This window comes from Triturus cristatus, chromosome 3_2 (assembly GCF_964204655.1).
Source record: "Triturus cristatus chromosome 3_2, aTriCri1.1, whole genome shotgun sequence".
Classification (NCBI taxonomy): Eukaryota; Metazoa; Chordata; class Amphibia; order Caudata; family Salamandridae; genus Triturus; species Triturus cristatus.
The window spans coordinates 512,338,910-512,363,951 of NC_140584.1; the positions used below are offsets into that span (position 1 = coordinate 512,338,910).

General features: G+C 42.8%; 1 protein-coding gene across 4 annotated transcripts in view; it reads left to right on the forward strand.

Annotated features, from left to right (window-relative positions):
- MICAL2 (microtubule associated monooxygenase, calponin and LIM domain containing 2) overlaps positions 1-25,042 on the forward strand; it is an 812,711-nt gene that overhangs the window by 667,304 nt on the left and 120,365 nt on the right. For all 4 annotated transcript variants that reach the window (XM_085648193.1, XM_085648195.1, XM_085648194.1 and 1 more), the window contains 2 exons: positions 6,373-6,473; positions 23,558-24,929. In XM_085648193.1, coding sequence (XP_085504319.1) covers positions 6,373-6,473; positions 23,558-24,929 — 1,473 coding nt within the window. The remainder of the gene's footprint in view (positions 1-6,372; positions 6,474-23,557; positions 24,930-25,042) is intronic.

Sequence of the window (25,042 nt, forward strand, 5' to 3'; positions counted from 1 at the left end):
CTACTGGCTTAATTTTATTTGAGTGTAAAGTAATTTACAATGTACTTAACATTATACCCTAATACACAGAAACACTTTGCTTTGAAAAAAGCAAACTGAATATGGGAAATTGCACACATTTTGCAGTGTGAAAATCAGGAACTTTGCACAATGTTGCTAGCATAAAAAAAACTTTACACACCTATAATAACTACTATTCACTGTTGTTCATGCCACTGGGGAGGTGGGAGAATGTGCGTTTGAATTGAATATTATCGTGTGGGTTTATCTATCTATCTGTCTTTCTCTCCAATTACTCTCATAGTAATTCTGTGATGTTTAAACTTGAAAGCCACTGAAATTCACCGGTTTACTGAGCTAACTATAACTTATGCCCCCACCATGTACTGATTATAATTTCACATAGTACATCACTCATGACATGTTCAATGACATCACTGATGATATCTCAAATTACATCATTCATGACATCAATGAGAAAATCACTGATGACATCATCTATTCACAACAGCTTGCTATACTCGTAAAAGTATTTAGGAAGGTTCATCAAGAGCAAATTATCTATACCTACTCTACTGCTAACGAAAGTTAGTTATCGCAACATACTGTGCTTTCTAAAGAGGCCAGTCGTGGCCGGCAAGATTTGCAGGTGGGGGGCACACAGGGAGGGGGTCACAGAGGGAGGGGGAAATTTAATTTAAAATAAAAAACGTACCTTTGCCAGCCCAGTCCAGCGTCATCAGTCCTGCGTCGTCCTCAGGAACAGGAAGCAGGCAGCCTCCCTCCCCTCCCCTAAGCCTATCACAACGCTGCAATGGTAGCGTTGTGATTGGTTGGGACGCCAACTGCACAGGAGTCCTTGGGGAGCCTACATGGAGAAAATGGAGAGTGCGCATGACTGGTTTGGTCGGCTACAGAGGGCCGACCAAACAGCCCCCACAACAGTGGTCAAGACACTCCTCCTCTGCCCTAGAGCAGGCCTGCCCACCCGCCTGCCCCCAACCAAATCCTTCTGCTTTTTCACAGTGCGAGAAGCAGAAACATAAAATGGTAACATTAAATGCTATTTAATGTTTCTGCTTCTCGCACTGTGAGAAAGCAGTGGGGTGACACTCCTCCGTCCACATGGAGGAGCTGCCCCTGAAAGAGGCTTGGGTGTCTAAAGGGAGTGTGATCTCAGTCAAGAGCTGGGGACATTGGGAAGGCTGTGTGCAGTAGCTGCTTGGCCACCTAATGAGGGTTGAGCATGGGGAGGGAGTGAGCGCTCCATGAAGAGCTGTGCACAGGGCAAAGTTGGGGTTGCCCATGTAATTAATGGTTTACATGGCTTTGTACTATGTAGTACTTGTTTACATATTTCAAATGGAGTATTGGTTTGTACAGTTAATTGAACAGTGGTAGGGTAGATGATGTCTTCAGCGATGTCATCAATGAAATTATTTGAGCTGTCATCAGTGAAGTCATTGAACATAACTGATGTAATATTTAAGGTCATAGGCAGTTTATGGTGGGGGTACAAGTTATAGTTAGCTCGCTCAACTATAACTGGCAAATTTCAGTGGTTTTTCAAGTTCAAAACATCACGTTATGACTGACATTGTCACCTAGCTATAACCTCCTTCGAAATCCTTGTTTTTTTCCACTGAATTCTTTTCTCTAACATAAGTTATATTCTTTTTTATATTCCTAACTATAACAGATCTTTAACCTTTGTTTTTTCCAGTGAATTTCGATGTTTTTTTTAATGTAAGTTGTATTCTATTTTGTATATCACACTATAATTTAACTGAAATCCTTGTTTGTTAGTTAATTTCTAAGTTTTTCTTACGTAACAAAAAATGTAATTATCAAATTTGTCTATAAGGTTAATTTTGCCTTCAGATTTTGTAGTCTATTTTCACGATTGAGCTTTAATGCTAATAATTAATGTGTACTACCAGTAGTAACAACAAACAAAACAGTATCCAACCCAACTTGAAAACAGGCAAAATAACACTGAAGTGGACTAGTTCTCACTATGAGGTGTAATGGTTTGCTACTACCACTATTGGAAGCAAAAGCTCTTTGTTAAATTCCCCTCAAACACTCTAATAGTGTCATGCTTCATTATAGGGGCACCCTGGCTCCTAAAGGCGAGGGTGGGCTCAACTGTTTTCCAGTGAGCTCTTGTGAGAAAGAGGCAGGGGGTTTTAAAGATTAAGAAACCACCATCAACTCCAGGTATCCCTTTAATGTGGAGAGATAGTATTTATTAAAAACTACTACTGCTACCAGTTGTACTCATTTTTTGTTTAAATTTGTTTTATTATGATTTCTTGAACGTTTCATTACAACCAGTATGCATGTATTGCATCGTAATTTGCATAATACCATTGTACAAGTCAATGCATTGATGGCGTTTTACAGCTTGGCCATTGGTGTTATGTATTACCAGTTGTATTCATATTTTTTTTAGCTTTCCATACTCCTGCGTGATTCTTGTGGGAGTCTCTCAGACAGTGTAAGGCCTCGTGCAGAAACTCCAAATGGGTTTTACTTCGTGTTGCGGTTCCTGCAGAGCCCGGTGCGAGTGCTGAAAAATAAAGTTGTGTTTAGTATGAAAGAGTGTTTTTTTAAATCTAAGTTTGATCCTAGATGTTTTCAAATTGGGTCAGTTAATGATGATCTCTTGACTCTTAATGTGTAAAGATTGCCTAAGTTTTTAATTTTCACGATCCTGCGAGAGGTTCGTGAGAGTCCCACATGAGAAATGTCATATGCATCAAAGACATCTGGATGGTTAAAGTAAATGTCATGCTTCATTTTAAGGAAGTTCTCACCCTTTCATCCTCATTTGAGGTTTCCACTTTGATCTGAAAACATCTTGTGTTGGCCTTGTGTTGTATTTTTGAAATTGTTATCAGGTTCAACATGGCACATCAGGGGATGAGAAGGAGCAAGAGTTGCAGGAAGAAGAGGAGGAGACCTCTCATCAGGGCACGAAAGATTCTTTAATGTGACAATTCTGCTCAATTCCTCAATGCTGTAAGACGGTGTTATCCTGATTTGTAACTTGCAACATATGCAAGAAGAAGTTTTCACAGGGTCAGATAATAATTGCAGCTATGACACCATTGGAAAGTAGAAACATATGCTGGCTATGCACCCAGTTTGTCTGGCTCGTGTGAAGCAACAGCAACATGATGCACCCAATCGCCCAGCCCCTGTGAGGTACCATAATTTGAGATGGAGGCCACGTGTACAGGGTGAAGGGTGTGTCTACTAGGGGCTTAACCATGTAATGGGGCTTGGGTGTCTAGTCTCTCTGTAAAGACCTCTGTACAGAGTAAAAGCTGCTTGTAGTAGGGGTTTGCCTACTCAATGGGGCCTGAGTGCGGTGAATGACTGGCTCATCCATCAAGAGCTCTGTGCAGTGCAACGACTTTCCGTAGTTGAGGCATGACCATGTAATGGAGCTTGTGTGGATTCAGGAGTTGCTTCTCCTTAAAGAGCTGTGTACAGAGCGAACACTGTGCATAATAGGGGCTTGGCCATGTAAAGGGTCATAGGTGTGGTGAAGGACTGGCCTCCCCTTAAAACCTCTGTACAGGGTGAAGGCTCTCTCGTCATTGGCCTCCCAATGGGGTTCGGCTGTAGTGACGGACTTGTCTCTGCATGAAGAGCTTTCTGTAGGGCAAAGCCTGTGCCTAGTAGAGACTTGCCCACATAATCGGACTTGAGTTTGTGAGGGTCTAGCTTCTACATGAAGAGTTAGGTACAGGACAATGGTTGTGCATAGAAAAGGCTTGCCAATGTAATGGAGCTTGCATGCGCTGAGGAACTGGACTGTGAGAAGTGCTATATACAGGGCAAACACTGTGCGTAGTAGGGGCTTGGATACATAATGGGACTTGGCTTGTGTATGAAGAGCTCTATACAGTGTGAATCCTGTGCGTACGTATGGGTTTGGTCATGCAATGGGACTTAAATGTGGTCAAAGACTGGCACTGCCAGAAGAGCTTCGTACATGGAAAAGACTGTGCATAGTTGGCACTTCTGCGTAAAGAGCTCTGTAGAGGGTGAAGACTGTGAATACTAGGGGGATGTCCCTGTAACGGGACCTGAGTGTGATGATTGACTAGCCTCTCCATAAAAAAACTCTGTAAAGAGTGAAGCCTATTCATATTACTGGCTGCCCACATAATGGGACTTGAGTGTGCTGATGGACATGCCTCTCCTTGAAGCGCACAGCCTGTGCGTATTAGAGTTTATCCAACCTAATGGGGCTTGATTGTGGTGAGGGACTGGTGTCTCCGCACAGTTGAAGGCTTTTCATGGTAATTTGCTTTGGGGTATCGCTGTGCTCCTGCGGTTCTCATGCAGGACCACATGGATCCATTCTAGCTCATGAGGGAGCCCCACTGAACCAGATGGGGGCCTTGTTGGGTCCCACGGTTCTCAAAATCTCCAGCAAGAGTACCATAGGACCAGCAGGCTGAAAATAATATTTATATATTCTCGGCCTGGTAGGTGGCCCTCTGGCCCCCCATAAGGGTCAGAGGGCTTCCCATTAGAGTCTTACTCTTTGCAACTACAATTTTCTTTTTTTTTTTTCGGGACATGGAAACCAATTTCCTTTTTCCTTTAATGGTAGCCACAACATTTTCTTTCATGATGTGGCCAGCCAATGAGATCGCTTGGTCCTGTGGGACCAAATTGACCGGGGGGGGGGAAAAAGCCCTTGCAAGCAATTTAATTGGTCTATTTTATAATTTGCAGAACCTTAATTTCTCCAAAATGGTTGAGCAGACTTGCACAAAATAACAAAAGGCACACTTTCTTTGGTAAAGATCCTGCTTTCTGCCAAATTTGGTGTAATTCTGCTCAGTCGTTTTCTCTGTGTAGCTGTTCAAATATCCCTATAGAAATTGCATGGGTAATTGCGTTTTGGGACTCCCCCTTATTTCCCAGTCCCCACTTGAGAGATCACCCCGAAATGTTCCAGAAAGGAGCTTAGGTAGATGAGATTTTTTGGGGGGAATGTTTCGTGCAGATTGTCAAACAGTGTTAAAATATATGTATATGTGTATATGGTCGAAACACATTGTTTGGTACCATAATAAAAAACTTTTGAATACGCTGATCCAGGGTGGCTCGTTCCTTCACCATGATTTGTGTGAGGGTGTTTGTGTGCTATAGATTGATGGATGGATGGATGGATAGATAGATAGATAGATAGATAGATAGATAGATAGATAGATAGATAGATAGATAGATAGATAGATAGAATTAGCTGTTTGTTATGGGACTTGTTATCAAGGTGGGGGGAGCGTGATGGGCACAAGAACCCATTCACTTTATGAATCCTTTTGGATAAACCAGCAGATTAACACTAATGCCCTGAAGTGCCTTTATTGTGCAGGAAGCAGATAGCAAGACCAATGCTTTTATGTTCCCAGTGAGAAAGCTTCCTGCGTGAACCGAAACATGTTGATCTTGCGGTCTGCTTCCTGCACAATAAAGTCCCTTTATTTCCTTTGAGCGTGCATCTGCTAGTATTTCTATATTCTTTAAAAATGTCCCTTGTCCCTGATTGGTCCAAACTAAAACATAACAGCACAATACAGCTACACATTATTGCAGCACAACTCCACAAAAACAGCAAAAAACCATGTAACACCACAAAACACAAACAACTTCACAACTTCAAAGTGCAACACAACAAACCATGTAACACCACAGTACAACACCTATTACATAAATATATAACACAAAAATGAGAAAGAACATACCGACGTGTGCCAGTACAACTATATAATAAAAACAGTATTACAAGACAGAAAGTCAACAATTTAACACAAAACAATAATAAACTCCACACTTCAGCCACCCACCGTCACCAACCACTGATGTGTATGAAGTGGAGATGTATTACTGTACAGTATATAAACTATGGATTGTAAGAAATTTGACTTGGAAATATAAACTGTGGAGTTTTCATATGTGAAATATGTACGGCATTTTTGCACACATAGAACACATCTATGGGCCTCCGGAAGTCATCATGTTCAGATAGTCCAGGACACGAGGCCTTGGTCTTTATGAGCAAGGTGACCTCAGTCCTGCTCCGTAGACGTATGCCAGGTGCCTCAACTCAAAGTCGTATGGTCAATACATATAAAGTGTGTCAAAAAGAGAACACATGTTTTCTGATTAGGTCAAGCTAGTTCTGACTGCCCTTTATTTATGAAGGTCACGTTTCAATAATTGCGCAGGTTAACAACCTAGTTAAACAAATATGTTTAATTTAGCACATGTTATAATCAGCAAGGCAATATTTTTAACGTAAGTTGTAGAAATGATGTAACCTGTTTTGTTTTTGTTTTTTTCTAGCATTTCCTATGTTAATTGGGAAGAAAACAGAGTTGAACTCAAATGAAAAATCCTCAGTGACCCCAAATCTGTCTGACCACCAAGATCTTTCCCATAACGAGGTACATTGACTTTATTCCTAAAACAGAAAGATGGTGAGAGGGTCAAGAATAGATGGATGCTTACGGTACATTTAGGTCTGAAGACTGGTTTTTGTTTGGTTTGATTCACTGATTTCTAGGTCATCGCACCTGTTGTTCCTTAAATTATAAAAGAGCCCAGTTTGGTTACTGTCACTGTGTGAGAGTGCCTGAGCACGATCTTATCATCTCTATGCAACTGTGTGCAGGGCAAATTTGGTTTTTCCCATGCTCGATGGATACACTACTGGTCTGGAGAATCAATCCTACACTAACACGTCGGTGGGGAGAGGAAAGATGTAAAGAAACCAACGCAATATCAATGTATTTGAGCAAAGCATTGTGGGACTACTGATATCTTCCATATTGAGATGACACTGATGCCCTGCCACACTCTGGCCCTGAGTGTAGGTGCTATTTAGCGAACCTGAAAAATAATGATACCACAATGTATTGAGTGCCATAAATAGCACCTATTACGAGTTTGTGGGGAATAATATTCAAATGTTAATGTTTAATGCACCAAAATCCACATGGTACAGTAAATATCGTACATATTTCCCTTGTGAAACCTGCAAAAATGTATCAAGGTTGAGGAATTGAACACATCCGATAATTGTTGGAAACGTTAAATATCATGAAACTTGTAATTCCGATCCAAGTGGAAATAGGGATTTACGCATGGGTCGGAATTAACCCACTCTCCTGTAATGAGGCGGTATGACTTTACCTTTACAGACTATGAACGGACAGAACCATGGTGATCTGTTCTGTTTAGAATTTGAAAGAATTGATGCTAACACTCTAATTTCAGGGCTTAAATGAATCAAAATATCTACCTAGCCAGCATGAATATACCACTGTTCAAGTTAACTATGACACATATTTACTCCACACAAAACTGTTACTTCTTTAAAGGAAACAAAGCCTCCAGCTCTCAAAAAGACATGTGTTGCAAGTCTTCTTTGACCTGCATGATGGGAACATTATACATCAGAAGAGTCCTTCAAAAACTGGTTAGCAACTATGGAAAAAAATTGAGGTGGAGAAAAAGCATGCACCCTTGATAAACATGAGCATGCTCATGGCCAACCTGGACCCAGTGGCCAATCAGGTCTATTGCGAACTTAGATTCCACCTCTAGTCTACCATCTACTATGAGCAGTGCTTATTTATCAAAAAGAAATATGTACAATAACTTAGAGGACCACAATTTTTCATTAGGAGGATGGTGGCAGTGCCGCCCACATCCACTAACCAATGGCACACTGTTCAGTGCTGGAAGTAACCCACCAACTGGATGTCTGGTGAGAAGGGGGCAAAGATATTTGAAGAACACCTCTACAAAGTCCCTCTCTGACCTCCCAGAGTCAGTCAATACCTACTTAATAAACATACCTGGAACTAGGAAATGATTGTGGCGCAGGGCCTTGCTACTACTTTTGTACCCACTCCCCAGGATCATGTCTGTTTCCCCGCCTGCTTTGGTAAATTTAACTCAAGTTATTTGAAGACGTCAGCAGCATACAACTCCATGTATGAAGGCGCAGTCAGTCCAGATGAATTCCCATGCTCAATACTGCATTGACTTAAATTATAAACCCTTCCAGTGGTTCGGTTCTTAATTCTTGCACCCTCATATCAATACATAGATAAACTGGTCATGTTATTTTAAACAATTCATATAAAAGTAGCAACACATTAAGTATCTAAAAAAATCCTGCTCATAGCTAGGTGGAACAGAACAACAAGAATATGTTCGGTTTAGGCAGTTGAATGCAGTGAAATCAGGCTGAATAGCTGTTGTGTTACAAAGTAGAGTAAAGTTAATAAATACGTTGAGTGTATTCATTTCATTAACACAGGCGCACCCTAAGCTCATACCTCGACACAAGCCCTTAGACAGACACCCCCCCCCCCCCACACTGCTGCATGGATTAGCCTGAAAGGCTGGGGCTCCGGGCCTCAGCCCATTTTGTCCATGCATTGAAACGCCTCTGTTTCTTAGGGGATTAGAAGTCATCGTTGAAGCCCCTGGTTTGTATTACCACAGATTAAATTAAACCCCTTGAGACAGAAAACGGTCTATGGGCCTCAACATACTGACTCCACACTGTTTGTATGCATCTCACACAACCTCTACCTACTCCCCCGCAGCACGCTTCTGTCCACCGTGTTTTGAGCCTGGGCTTTTTATGCAACATCAAATGACATTTTTATTTCAGCCTGCAGTAGAAATTCAAGAGCATCTTAAACATTTGTTATGCATATGGTGAGCAACAGTAATTGGTATAGGCTGGTATAGGCTGTCTGCTACGTAAACATAAGGAGCAAGTGAGAGAGCTCTTGAAATGCATCTCCAAGAAATGTGAACAACGCTGGTATTTAAAAGTGGAATGATGGGATACAGAAGATTCACAGAAACATACATAAAGACGGCAGAAAAGACTCCCAGCCCATTTAGTTTGTCCGTTTCTCTATGACTACTTATGCTACATAGTCTCAAACATTGTTTCTGTTCGCGCTGCTGTTACTTGGCTCTTTACAGTATTGACTTAAAAATATTTGTGACCTTGCTCCACACCACTTCAGTTGGCCGGAGTTTTAACATATTTACCACCCTTGATTTAAATCAAATAAAATCCTCTGCTCCGGTGACTCTGATTTCCTATTTTTATTCTCCTGTTCATTATGTGGGAACCATGAATAGAAAATAAACACATCCCGGACGATAAACAAACAGAAGCCCGATGCGTACAATTCTTTACTGTACGCATCTTACCCGTTGAGTCACACAGGCAAGCCAGTGCATGTTAAAAACCAGACCTCCCTCTGCCGCCCTAGAGCGCCTCTGCCGGCAGGGAGGAGAGAGAGTGAGGGGAAGACATGTCTCTGAAGCATCCCAGGCCAGCAAGAGGAGAATGCCTCCTTGTGTGCCCTGATGAATTCTGCAGTGGCGACTGGGGCTGTCCCTCAACACTACGCATCTACTGGAAATTCTGAAGGCAGCACTGACAGAGTATGTATAGCCAATAGCATGAAAAAAGTTCCTGGGACACTGCATGAGCACCCCCGAGACCGCCTAGCACAATTCATAAAGACAAACTGTCCAATGGAGACACCTTTGCCTTAGTAAATGGGTTAACACCAATTGAGGAGTCGGTAATTTATAAGTGGTTGGGACCCTTCCATTCCGAATCACAGTTAGGAGAAAATGCCCCTTTCATGCCCCACCTAATAGCAGTTCAGAAGGGGTCACAAAATCCATTTTGCTGTTCTGAAATGCTTTTCTGACACACAAATCGGTTTTGTACATAGTAAAAAAAACAGTTTGCTGTCGCCAATTTGTGATATGGAATGGTTTTGCCCATCAGGACCAAAGTACAGTTTTGCTTTTGAGTGAGCAAAAAAAAGTTCTATAGATCACACACACACACACACACAAAATACGTGTATAAAGATAAGAATTTTTGCAGGGATTGATTTTTCAGCCACAATCCACTGAGGTGACAAAGCGTTATAAGTCCCACGAGAATCTCTGCTGCTATCAGGCGGTGGCAGTACCTTTTGCCGTTCCATACATGATTGAAGGTCGACTTTGTATGAAGCAGACTCAGCAGACACATGCCCCCTGCAAATCAACAGGTGGTGCAAAGCTTTAATTGTAGGTACCACCCACTTGCACCCTCTTGACCCAATGATTTATACTCTCTCCCCACCCCACAACTTAATTCCAAGAGGAGTCAAAATAAGATACAAAATGTCATAACAGTTACTCAAAGAGAAGTGAAAAAAAGAAACAAAATTGGAAAGCTGCTTATAAGGTAAACAGAAAACCTCCTGATGACAGATATGCAACAGAAATTTCTGGGGTGTGTTGTGGTTTATTTGTACCGTGCACACATAGGAGAAATATTGTATGGTCTGCTTAAAGGCTGAAGTAGTGTGGCGACTTTCCAAATATTTCACGTATACATGCAACTTTTTGTAATTTGTCCCACATGGGGGTGAAATGTTTTTAATTTACTTTAAATAAAAAATTCTATACAATGCATCGCCATCGTCCACAAGAACTCCCTCCGCCTGACCACCCACTCGAACGACTCAGTGACAACCATGGAACATCTCCACTTCCAGGTCCAGACCAAACCCAACACCACTGTTGTAGTGTTGGCATGCTAGGCCTCTGGTTCTGAATTATTTAATTATTTCATTCTTATTTCATTTAACCCCTTGCTACATATCAAATCCTCCGATGGATGTTGTTCTGTGCTGAAAGGGACTGGAGGATAAGCAATTATCAAATGAGGACCAGTTATAAGATAATTGCTACATTCAAATTTTATGTTCGTAAGATTTAGAAACCCAATTTATCAAACAGAAGGAAAACATTAGTTAATTGATTTACCCATAAGGAAATAATTAAACAAAATCAGCAGATTTAGGTTAAATATCAAAGTTTAGTATTTCAGATTTAAGGGCAAAGAACATTGAAATGACACATATATTGAATCCTAAAACCTTAATTATTGACAGATTTAATAAGTAAAATTAACACTGCAAGATACAAGAATATGAATCTTCCTCAGCCGAGGTAGATCATGGACATCTATAACCTTTTTATATCAGTGGAATATCAGTTGAGTCTCATAAAACCCTTAGGAAAGTTCAGTGAGTTCCAAATGACCAGTTCCAGTTCGTTAAAGACAGGAAATTTGTCTCTGTTGCTGTAACATCAGAGTTACAGCACTTGTGGCACAAACATTTCAGCTGAAAAGGTTCCACTACGTTAGCATACCAGCCGGCAGCAGATCGCAGTATTACATTAAAGTTCACATTGTTTTTTGATGTCCAAGTCGTCAGTCTTCTCAATGTTACAAAATGGGTGAATGAGCGAACCAAACAAATAATGTGAAAGATCTCTCTTTTCAGTTCAAAGGTTTTGAGCAATTATACTTCTTAAGTTCCGGGGTGACACCCCTTGACATCACCAAATTTGTCAGACCACTCTGTCCCATTGGTTGTCTTCGATAGGATGAGATGATGTAGTGGGTCGAAAGTATACAATTCAGAGGAATTAAGTGATCCAGGTTAAGTAGCTTTCTTAAACTATTACAAGTTTAGTTATATGAACAATGTGACACTCAGAAAATAGAGGAGTTCATGCTCTCATTTATTCTAGCATGTATCTGTTTTGTTGCAAGCTCAGTCAAATTGTGTTACAGATGTCAAAGGAAGCAATTGATAGAACAAAAGTAGCTTTACGAAAAATTCCCATAGGCTTCAGACTATTCAATGCATAAAATCACATTAGAAAAAGAAGCAAGATTTGAGGCCTACTTGAAATACATTTCATCTTGAGGAAACACATTTCATCGTGAACAAGCTTGTTCACGATGAAATGATGCTAAAATAGGAATCTTGCAGTGCATAGCATGAAATATTAATCTTTTAACTAAATGCATTAATGTCATTTCAATTATATCGTAATTAACTCATGTAAGTATAGGAAACTCATAAATGTTTGAAAATGTCACAGTTTCTCACGTATAGATTATATGAGTTTTCTTCGCACATATGTTATTAAGGCACACATGTTTAAAGGCACTTTCCTTTTGTCATTTTCAGTGCACACATTACACATTTTGATGTGCTATTTATCTCTAACACAAGAAACATTTAATTGTCACATATACATTTCTTAATTAGCTTTATTATGACATTATCTAGTCACAGGATCAAATGTCATTAAAGTGTTAAAATTCCGATCTATTTAGTAAATATAAAATGTAACATACGCTCATTCTACCACTCTGCATGGTTTTACGATGCAGTATCTAAATCAGAATTACGCTTTGTAATTTTCTCGAAGCATGGAGCTTAACACACGTTTTGTCATCCCCCATGTAAAGTAGTGTCACCAATTGTTTTCTTTGTAAATTGTCGCAAATTAGTAAGAGGAAAACCCCTGCTTTATCACCACCCTCCGCAGCACCCTTGTCTAAAGACCTCCGAGCCCCGTCCTCCCTTCATCGACCCCATCATCGACTTTATCACACCCCAGGCCCTCACATCTACCCGTTACATTCTACTCGGCGACCTCAACTTCCACCTGGACAACCCACAATTACCAGAACACTGAATCCCTTCTGGAGAACCTTACCAACATAGGATTCAAGCAGCTAGTCACCTGTCCGACCCATGCAGCAGGACACACGCTTGACACCGTCTTCTCCACCAGCAAAAACATCACCTACAGCCACTCCTCCGAACTCCTCTGGACCTGCGTTAACTTTGCCTTCACCAAACCCACTGTACACCACTGCCCCACCACCATAACTGGAACAAGGTCACCGAAGAACACCTCATCGCCTCCCTCAGCACAACCACACTGCCGACATCCACATATGCCAATACCGCAGCACACAACCACCACCGATGGAACTCCAACTGTCCGATGTGCTAGCGCACCTCAAGAAAGAACCCAGCAAGCAACTCTCCAAGAAAGTCATTTGGTTCATTGCTGCCCTCCATGAATCCAGATGCACCTGAAGAAGGCTTCAGAAGAGATGGAGGAACAACAAAGCCCCAGAAACCCACGCAGCCTTCAAATCCTCCATTACTGCACACCACCTCCTCCTCAAAATAACAAAGAAAATGGCTCTCCAAAACACGAATAAATGCCAACTCACACAACAGCAAAGAAATCTTCGCCATCGTCAAGGAGTGTGCCAAACCTAACAGTGAGACTACAGAAGTCCCACCCTACCAAGACCTCTACAACAAACTCGGCACCTACTTCTACCACAAGATCAAGCAGATCTACTACAGCTTCGACACCCAAGACTTGCCCATCACTCCAGCCACCACCACATGCCAGTATGATTCCCCCAACAGATCCTGCTCAACTGAATCCCGCTCACCATGAACGGCACTCTCAAGACCATCAAGAGCATTCACTGCAGAGTACCCTTGGACCCCTGCCTGCACCACATCTTCCACAGAGCTGCCACCTCCATCACCCCTGAATTAAGCCACACCATCAACTGCTCCATTGATACCGCCACCTTCCCCGATGACTGGAAACTTGCTGAGTTCAACCTCCAGCTGAAGAAACGATCCGCCTATCCGACAGACCTCAAGAACTCAGACCCATCTCCGTGCTCCCCTTTCGAGCCAAGGTCATCGAGAAGGCCATCAATGTCCAACTCTTAGAGTTCATCAAAGCCAACCAAGTCCTGGACTCCTTTCAGTCCGGCTTCCGAAGCAACCATGGCACTGAGACTGCCCTCCTTGCCACCACCAATGACATCCGCTCCCTCCTCGACCGGGGAGAAACAGCAGCCCTCCTCCTCCTGGTCCTCTCGGCTGGCTTAGACACTGTCTCCCACTGCACCCTAAGCATGAGACTCCACGACGCTGGGAATAATGACAAAGCCCTGCACTGGATCCGTTCCATCCTCACTGGTAGAACACACCTAGTCAGACTACCACCGTTTCTCTCAGAACCCACGGAGATCGGCCGCAGAGTTCCCCAGGGCTCCTCCCTGAGCCTCACCCTCTTCAACGTCTACATGGCCCTGCTCACAACCATAGCCAGGAACCACGGACTCAACATAATCTCCTATGCCAACGACACCTAGCTGATCATCTCCCTCACACACAATTGCCAGATACAGCTTCCATGACAGGATGAAGGCTGTCGCTATCTGGATGAGAGACAGCTGCCTCAAGCTCAACTTGGACAAGACCAAAGTCCTCATCCTGGGACCCAACACTTCTGCTTGGGAAAACTCCTGTTGACCTGCCATGTTAGGAACCCCCCCACACCCACGTACCACACACAAAACCTCAGCATCACACTGGGGTCCTCGCTCACGATGAACCGCCAGATCAATGCTGTCTCCTCATCATGCTTCGACACCCTTCGACTGCTTCGAAAGACCTTAAGATGGATCCTCACTGAGGCCAGAAAGATGGTCACCCACGCACTCATCAACACCAGACTCGACTACAGCAACGCACTCTATGCAGGTGTCACCCAGAAACTCCTCAGGAAACTACAGAACGTTAAGAACGCCGCAGCCAGACTGGTCCTCAATATCCCCTGCTGCAGCCATATCTCCGAACACCTGCAAGAACTCCACTGGCTCACGTTCAAGCTCCTCACACACGCCTACAAAGCCCTCCACGATGCTGGACCAGCATACCTGAACCACCACCTCTCATTCAATGTACCCACCAGACACCTACCCTCTGCCAAACTGCCCCTTGCCACCATCCCTCAGATCCGCAAGACAGGACAAGACAGGAGGAAGATCCTTTTCCTATCTCGTCACCAAAACCTGGAACACCTTGCCTCTCCACCTCAGGCTGTCTCCGTCGCTGACCCAATTCAGGAAGGACCTCAAGACCTGGCTCTACGATTAAACTTCAGCATCCAGTAGGACCTGCTGCCTCCTCCCCCAAACTGCACCTTGAGACCCTTGTGGGTGAGTAGTCGCGCTCAACAAATACCAATTGATGGATTGATTGATTACAATGAAGGCTTACACCAAATTCATATGTGCAATTAATCACCTAATTGTTAGGGTGAATATGAAGGGCACACTGAAACATTATATGCATTTGTGGTAAGAGCACCGCACATATTTATAGTGATCATCCTAACTAGACTCTCAAACACTAAATACATTTGTCTTTGGATAGATATTTAGTGACAATATGTTCCAATCAATTCTGGCTTCTCCCGCTAGACTATTTTAATGACTGGGACGACTGCATTATAGCTAAAATATTATTCAAGAGTATCTATCCTCGCTTTGTATTTAGAGAAAATATAAATAATTTTAAAAACATAGGTCGGGACAAGTCCTAAATCTATGCTCCTCTTGAGCAGTGGACGTCCTCAGTTTAGGTTCAGCCAGAGTCTACTGAGTAAACTAGCTCAATTGTATTGCCCTAGCATTATTGTCATGTTTTAAGGTACATGCAGTTTTAGAGTGTGGTGAAAAGTTGGTACACTCCTAAATTTGCCAGCTCTTCACCCGCCACAGTCACCTTGAAAGAGACTTGAAGATCAAACGCAGTTGGTACTAAGGCAGGACTCTGCACTGCAGCGCTCTGTTCTCTCACTCATTGGCACATTCATAGTTTGATTCATTATATGTAATACTTCGGTTATAAAACCATCAATGTACAATAAAAAAGAGATACAGAATGGAATAAACTAAAGCTAAGGGTTGAAAAGGCTAAAAACAAGAAAGTTATAAAATGCCAACACCATATTTGTTATACGCGGTACAAGATATAAAAGACAGAATTATATAAAAACAATAAGAATCATCAATGATCAGTGTCAATGGATTCTCCAATACACTTAGATACATTACTAAACTATGTGTACTCCAGCATGGCATCTGTAAAATAAATGTACTTACACTTGACTAAAACAAGTACATACATTCTTATGAGACTCAAATCACATAATTTACTTATTAGGAAGTGAATCATTATTGGAAAATAGCTAGATATCTGTAACCAGTCTGTGTTCTTTTCTGCTCAAACTAAATGCCTTGAAAAGAAAGTGCAACATGTTGTGAGATACTAGACCCTAATCAGAATGCAAAATGCCTATCTTTGATCTGGAAGGATTGACTCAGGCAGGGCTAATAGCCTGCTTCTCTGATACCAAACACTCCACAAAAAGCGACTCATGCAAAAACTGTAGAGTGGGGGGTATCATATTTCAACGTTCTGAAAGCAATGTGGCAGCTCCTAGTACCTAGATTCACACATATTGGTCTAATTCACTTTGTACATTCACAGCGATATACTGAGCATCATAACAATATATGTTCCTGAGTTTTAGACCCGATGCCACACCGGGCAAGTACTGTGTGTGACACCATGCCCCTATTTTGCCCGCAAAGCATTGAGAGGCAAGGTCTCCATTCGTAATCTTATGTATAGGCTTTTCGCAAAGGGAGGTAATGTCTAGAAATGTTTCAAACTTGGAAAAAAGTTTAAAATCAAAGTTATGATCGGTTAGCCGCTAGTTACCTACGTTTAAAACCTACTGGTTTTTGACAAAGGTTCAGTAATGTGACTTTAGAACTTCTACATCTGTTTTTTTATGGTAGTTGGGTTGTCCCAAAACCATCTGCACCCTAGTTTGATGAACCAAGTGGAAAAATGCTTTAGCCAAGGAATTGTATGTGAATGTGCTTTTAGTATTTCATTTAGACAATTTTTGTGATGGATTAACTCGGGGGTAGACCACAGCCTTAGCCAATAAAGCAGAGGTTTCATTTTTGCTAGTTTAGAAATTCTTTTTAGCCAGGTGTTATAAAGCAATGGTACAACAGGTGTACTTGTTGGAACTCAGACTAGGAATGTTATAAAACTTTTTTCTGCACTGGTTAACTTATGTGATTCATTAAAGCCCCATAGTTCTGCTCCATATAGAGCAGCATTCTGTGCCTTGTTTCTGTATGCTTCCAAAGCTGGAGAAATTGAACACAAACTGGTTTTAAAGTGCATGCATGCAATAGCATTGCACCTGTTTTGAATGAGTACTCTTAGTTCATTGAGATTCCCAGGAAAATAAGTCAGTCAGTTTAATCCCCAGATACTCAAAGCTGAATACTTTCTCCAAGTTGTTAGATCATACCCTCCTAGCGCACTTCCTCGGTGGTCGGTTCCCAAATACTATAAATTTCGTTTTGGAAGCATTCCGTTCCAGCCCTCTTTAATTAAAACACGTTCAATCAAGTTTTGTATGTATATTGAGGTCTTAGGAATAAGTAAAGAGTCATCAGCGAAGAGTAAAATAGGTATCTTAGTACCTTCAGGGAGGGTGAATATTTTAAACAGTCCAATAAATGTGTAGCCAGGTCATTGACATACAGAGAAAAAGGTGTAGGCACAAGTACACACCCCTGGCGAATGCCTCTGTTTATTCGAATCCGATCGGTCAATTCGCCTATAGCACCACACCACACTTGGGCATAATTATGTTCATAAAGGTGTGGAATGAGGTGAGCCAGTTTGCGAGGCACACAGAATTCAGCAAGGACACTTCAGAGCGAGGGACAAGGTCAAAAGCTGCACTTAAGTTGACAAACACCACATCGAGATTTTGTTTGATGAACAGGACATATTTCCAAAACATGGTGCCAAACCGAAACACCTGATCAACATTGTCACTTCTGGTACAGAAACCAGCTTGTAGTGGGGGACATTAAATGATGTTCATACGTACAGTCAAGTAGTTTGCCTAGCATCTGGCTGGCGAAGATCTTCTGTAAGTTGTCAATGAGGATGATTGGGCAAGCAATACTTGGAAGGCTTGCCACCATTGCCTTTCTTATAGATTGGAATGATCTCCACCCCCCTCCCAAGTGTCATGAATTTCACAGCCAGCTGAAATGGCATTAATCAGGAGATTCATATAGCAAGTATGGGTGGGTTCCTGCTACTTATAAATCATACAAGGTTCTCTGTTTTGGCAAATTCAATTCTGTGTTTCAGTTACAGTGCCTGGTAAGAGGTTCTAACTGTTGCTAGAATCCTATTAGTATTTTTTACAACAACTGCAGCAAAATGATGGTGTGCATGTCCTTAAGAGGACCCCTGCTCACCTTAACTTATCTCCAGTGTGGAGAGAGGTGGTGTTGGGTGGTGATCAGCTCCCGACACTTGAGAGGAGCTCTAGTCCTGGCTGTTCCGGTGCTTCGTTTGCCTCCAACTGCCAAAACTGTGCCTGTCTTGTGTCCGTTGCCCTTCTCCTATGAAGTTCCAGATCCCACAATCAGGCCAGCATCTGACGACTCTAGCGCACCCCCCGGCTGTGCTATCCGCAGCCAAGGGGGTCCTGCCTCCTGCACTTATGGCTCCACATCCACAGTCTGGTTCCTGTGGAACAGGTGTCCGAGGCAGCCAAAGCCATTCTTCTTCTCCTTGCTGCTGCAGGCTCTTAGTCCTTTCCATGGCTCTTGAGTGAGTGCAGCAGGCCCGTGAGCTGCAAGGCCCGTGCTGGCTATCCTGTGTCTCTCGCCCTCTTCTGCTTTCACCAAGCAGTTCAAGGGCAGAATGTTATGTTGAGGCCATGGAACGCCCATCTTGGCCCAGAAGCTTACACACTGGGCATATTCTGGCACATTTCATTTCCGAGTCATTTACTCTAAACTGAACCACAAACAAACAGGCACGCAGCCCTGGATTCTGCGGCCATGCAAATTCATGAAGAGGGGGGTGGGCCGGTAAACTAGGCCCTGCTGTGGAGTTTGCTGAACACTGCGCTCCAAGCGGAGCGCAGAGTGGTAACACTCTGCACACTTCATCAGCAGAGAGGAGTTTGCCGCCCACCCTTAATAGCTAGATCAAACAGTGGGCACAGATTTAAATAGATCACAAGGGATCTTTTCAGGGCAAGGGGCCTTTGCCAGCTTAAGATGATCCAGAACACCTGTAGTGTCAGAAAGACTGAAGGTTACATGGGGACTCACATCAGATATGTTGATGCTAGTCGAGGCTGTTGCACCTGGGGCTAGTTTGGCAACATCAGCTTTAGCATACAAAGAGGTGAAGTGAGAAACCTATCAGGCTGGATGTGAAATGAAGCAGTGTGGGTTTTATCAAGACTACTGTGGGACAATATTTGACAGAATGCTTTGTTGTTGTTTGTCCTGGCAGCATGAACTAAGTCTTGCCACACTTTAACTTCCCAGGCTCTCTTCAATTTCTCTAGCATCTGTTTCTCTAGCTACATTGGAAAAGTACCTAAGAGGTGACTAGTTTGTCTGGGAATATTCTACAAATTTACCCTCCTGCTCAATCAAAGTATCAATGCAAGTGGAGGGCTGAAAGGCACATGAACTTGCCTGAGAAGGCCACAGTAAAGTAATCAAGTTGGAAATGTTGTTTTCATGGTTGTGAATAGTACGGGAGGCTGGCGCTGGTGTAGCCCCGTCTGTGAGATCTAAGCTAATCAATGGACCCCCTTTCTGAACCAGTGAAGGGGTAGCAGAAGACATTACAACATTGCCTGCTTCAAGATCATCAATGCAAAGTTTGGGGTCCCCCTTAGAACATTTTCCACCCCACATCTAAAATTGTGATTGGGCATCACTTGTAACTTTGCCAGGTCATCAACTCTAGAAATCAGCTTTCCTACCAAAAGTTTAAGTTCACGTAAATCATGACGCTGGGAGCTTAGTCCATCACCCTCAGCAGAGTTCGTATCGCACGTATCATGGGGGCACAGAAGACAGTGTAGCAGTCTGGTCAGTATCCGCAGAGGATGGAGGGGGACATGGACAAGTTTACTCTAAAGGTGCATACTTGTTGAAGCAGGGGATATTAAGAGCTATAACAATTTTAGGCGACAGGGGGGCTTTCCAGTTAATGGTGGCACAACAGGGTCCGTGTTCTTAGCGGTGCCATTTAGTCCTCTAGTAAGTGTAGATGTACCACCCTCAGTTGGATTTCCACCAAGTTCCCTTTCCCTTTTGCGTTTAAACATTGCGAGCACTGCCTTATGGCCAGACTTGGCAGCCTGTATGGGTTCTTAATTTTTTTTAGAATGGACTCAACCTCTTATATGACTACGTCTATCTTGTCCAAAGTACAATTAGAGCCAGCACTTGTTCTTATTTTCTTTGAACTGGGAAGATCCTTGCTAAATTCTAGCTCTTTACGTGTCCTCATTTTAAATTAATGAAGCAGTGGTCACTTGTAAGTAATGCAAATGCTACCAACTTATAACAATGGTCAAAGAACAATAGATGCCCGCAAAAATAGTAATTTCAAGGTCATCATAAGATGCACAGTTTAAATACCTGGCCTCAGTTGTAATGGTGCCTCCTGACGCAGTGAGTCCTGGGACTTGGAGTCCCGAGGAGCAGCACAACAGTCCCCGAGCAGCACAAAAGTTTGATTTGTAAACCTTCCTTTCTCAAAGAGAAATGTACTAAAGGCCTGATGGAACTTTTGTCAGGAAGGGGCCAGGGTAAGCAAATCTTGGGATACACAAAAACATAACTATCCACCAAATTTTGTTTGAAATTATTGAACCAAATGTTCCGAGTCCAGATCATTAAGGTGGTAAACTAGTCATTATTTGATAGAGATGTGCAGAAAATACTAAAAAACACACTTCCAGAAATTATGCACATGGTACAATGTAAGATCTTAATCAGAGTCTGAAGAAACAGAACATAAAATTCTAAAATTAAAATAGGAGACTGGAAATTAATTTTATTAGAATTGTTGATCGTACCTTCTGTTCATGTTTCGGTGTGCTAGTTTTCAACTATTCTTTTAAATTCTAACAACATTTTAATAAATATTTAGCTATGCAATATGGAGAACATCCTGCAATAAGGAGGGATTTCCATGTTGGGTAAATTCAAATGATGACATGATTCCAGCCCAGGCTGCATAGTAACATATTGCATTGGGTGGAAACATAGCCCAGGGTTGGACTGGCCTATAGAGCAATCGGGCGGTGCCCAATCGGCTGGTCTCATAGATAAGTGTTAGAGCTGGTTCTTTTTTTAGCAGTTCATGAGACTGATTGATTGGCATGTGAACCGGTTTTTACTGCTGATCTACCTGATATTGCCACAAACATTGCCTACAGCAAATAAAAATGCATGCAGTCTGCCCTACTTTGCACAAAACCTGCCCTGATTTGCAATTGTGGGCCACTTTTAGCTATCTACTTTGCTAATGGGGTCTACTTCTATTTTGGTGTCCGGGCCTATTTTTGTCCTAGTCCGAACCTGACATATAGGGGTCAATTACAATGTTGTTAGGAAGTGCTCCGGATTGAATTTGGTATTGTCGAATCCGATTCGGGACCCTTGTTTCCTACGGAATCGGTCACGTTTCCGGATGACCGAGTACGATGCAAGGAAGCCATCTAGGCTGTCCAAATCGGTTCCAAACGGAACTCAGACAGCCATTTTGAGCTGAATCGTACCGTCCAATGGAGACGGTTTCCGAAAGAGCGAGTACAATGACCGATTCGGACAGCCGTTCTAAAGCAGTTTGACCGAGACAACATGGCTGTGGTAATTGGTCTTTAGGGACCGCAGCATGCCCCCCCTTCACCCGTAGGCCCCCAGATTGGGCCTGTGGGTATACCCAAGGGACCCCCCTTTCCAGCCAAGCACAGTGTGGCAGGCACCATGGGGTGCACGCCACAGGGTGCAAGGTTTTCCCCACCCACCCCTTTTTCCAATGGTAGCCTGTGTTCTCGTTCAGCACACAGGCTCCCATTGAAGTCAATGGGAGTCCGACCGAACCGAGTCCGTAAGCATCCAGACACATTGTAATCGGTCGGTAGGACTCCCAGAATATGAATCGTTCAGAAAGCATTCCTAACCCGGTTCGGGGTGAGCAAGGCTTTCTTACCGACATCGTATTCTGCCCCATTATATGGTGCATAAAATGCAGGTTTAAAAAGTAGGTTGAGTCGCAGTAGAGGGGAAAAAGAAATGAAGAGAACGACTACATTACAAAATGAGTATGTCGTGCTGTCAGTGTTTGGCAAGAACCATGGCAAAACATTTTTGTTGAGGCCCCCAAATCCCAGGAATTTTATTGAATTTAGAAAACTGAATTGGTGAGTTGATCTTTTGAAACTGTGATATGCAGGCTGCTGTCAGCTGTATACAGCAGGCACACTAAGGTCCCAATTACGATGGCGGTGGGGCTACCACCATCAGGCCATCAGTTGCAGTTGCACCACCATCGGCCCACGCAGGACCACCAGCCGCATTAGGATGGTGGGCGGACGAGCGGAGAGACCATCTGCATGCATAAAACGGGCTCAAGGAGCCAGTCAGACCATCAGACAGACTGCAATCTCTACAATGGTGGTGGTGCCTGCTCAGACACTGCCGTAGGGATTACGATGTGCCTTTCCGTCGGCCGTTTCAAGTCTGGTGGAAAGAGACTTTTGGGGGCTCCTAGCGGGCCACCCTTACCTCTGGCCCTCTGCCATAGGTCCTAGGCAGCACCTACGGTGCCCCCCTAAACATCCCTGCACCTATGGTGCAGGGATGTTAGAAATTTGTTATTTTTGTGTTGCAGTGGGTGCTGCAGCCTGCAGCACACACGGCAATACAAAATATACACATTGCGACTACCGCAAAGGTGGTCGCATCCTAATGCGGCCACAGGGACCTCTGATTCCTAGTCAGGCGATCCTGATTCTGTGCTGGTGTCGGGCAGACGTCAGTCCGCCCAACATCATAATCAGGCCCTAAGTCAAAAACCTATAGCTAAAGTGCACACAAATAGGAGTGTGCTTAGAAATAAATGGAACACCAGTGTTTATATTTTATATAAGTCTTTGTTTCTTATTTTGAACCTTGAATGTGACCAGGTGGCATGTTTTATTATGTTTCCTATTGCCTGATGCAGCATCACTGCTCCTAGCCCCCCTGATGCACCCTCTCCTACCTTTTTGTCCTCTCTTTCCTCCAAGTATCCTCTCTCCACCTACAAGTCAATGTTTGTTTATTTGTATTGAAATGTGTCGCTATACGACAGTGTGCCCATTTTGCCTGCGGTGCTGATTTTTGCAGGGACACATCAACTTTCCTCGCTTCAAAAATTGAGCCTGACTATCTCTAACAAAGCACCTCTACTTCTGAGACTGAAATCATCACAAATTGATGTTAGTCTTTCCTATCCTTGTCTAACAGGGAGCCGTTGCTCTCATATGTTCCGAGCTGCTGTGTGGGGCCCTGACAAGAACAGGGACTATGTTACTTAGCCCCTGGTGCACTCTCTTGTGGTAATCCTTGTAGTTTGAAAGACATTACAATACCCAAAGGTTTGAGGAAAAACCGGCTGATCTTCCTTTAATTGTGGTCCTCAGCAGTTACTATTAGAGTACCACCATGGTTTACTTGCAGTGTCCCCAGGAGTCTCATGATACTTTAATAGTCTTAGCTTCTGCAATCATTTTACCTTTACTATTAAAACCCATTTGCAGTCACTTTTGCATTTTGTCATGATGAAATAAATAGTCGTATTCTATTCCTTTGCAGATTTGTGTGACTGACACGACAAGAGGACCCTCCGGTGCTCATACCAGAGTCTTCCAAGCAACGAGTAATGAGATCCAGCAAGGGTTACCCTCTTATGTGCCTCACCGCCAATGCCTGCCAAATGATATCAAAGAGCCTGAGCTTAACCTCCACGGAAATGTCCAGCCACATTCAGGGCTACCGGGATTTTTCAAAAACAAAGAGGATGACGACAAAACCAAATCACAAACTTCAGGAAAAATAAAAAAAATTGGGATAAAACCTTCTTCAGAGAGAGAACCTTTTGTGGAACAAACTATGGATCCACATTTTCGATTCCGAGAACAAAAGGATAACACCGATCTGAGAAAGTACAGCATTGCTGTGGACCAAGATAATAATGACAGTCATATTTTGAAAAAATTAATTCTTTCAGACAAGGAAAGAGCAGATTTACTTGATTGGAATGCACGAAACACCCAACGACCTAGTCCACAGTATAAAAGAAGCCCGTCACTGGACATGTCAGTTCCGACACCTTTTAAACCTAACTCTGCCAAGAGGGAGAGCAGGTTGCAACTGTCACTGTTTTCCAGATCATCCCCAGCTGAACAGATCTCTACTCCACCTTCACTAGCAGACAGTAAAAATGAACTAAATGTTTCTAATGCAAATCCTGCAGAAGAAGAATCACAGAGTAGGCCTAAATCCCCATTTAGAATAATTGCAAATGCAATAAAAAGATCATTGAACTACTCAGAAAGTAATAAAAGTACCCCAATCCATAAACCACAACCTGTTTCTCCAAGCAATGTTTTTGACTTTCCTAAACCTGCTAGCCAGTCTGGTGGTTTAAGGCGAAGTCAGAGTAACGTTGAAAACGTCTCACGTCCACAGATGCCAAGAAAGGCTTCGGATTTCTCATTCAAAAATTCACCTAGCTATTTTAAGCCAGTTGAAAAGACCACTTTCTATGAGGAAAGAACATCTGAACAACATTCTCCACCTACTAATTTGTACACCCGACAATGGGGCTCCCCTAGTAAACTGACAAATGACAAGTCTTGGAATAACAAGACAGAGGATCCCATGCTGGAACGCCTAGAAAAGATTAATATTAAAGACAATTTTCCTAAGGATTTAGGAGATGATATATTTTTACGAAACAGAAAGAATACTTTATTTTCTTCACTGAGGTTTACTAGGGACAAACCTTCAGAAATCATCACAGATGAACCACATACAAAAAGTGATATTTGGAGCATTTTTGGAACATTCCGGAAAAAAGTTAATGAAAGGGATATCAATGGCCCTATAAAGAAGACGACTACACCATTTAGTGCTTTTTTCACTGAAACTGTGTTAAATACACCATCTACTACACAAGAAACAGGTAATTTGCTTTCAATAAATTTAGTTGAAGGTTGCTTTTATTCATTAAAATACGATTACAAGCCACTTCTTGTCCTGGTAGTGGACTAAAGACCTTATTAGCTGATATCCTGG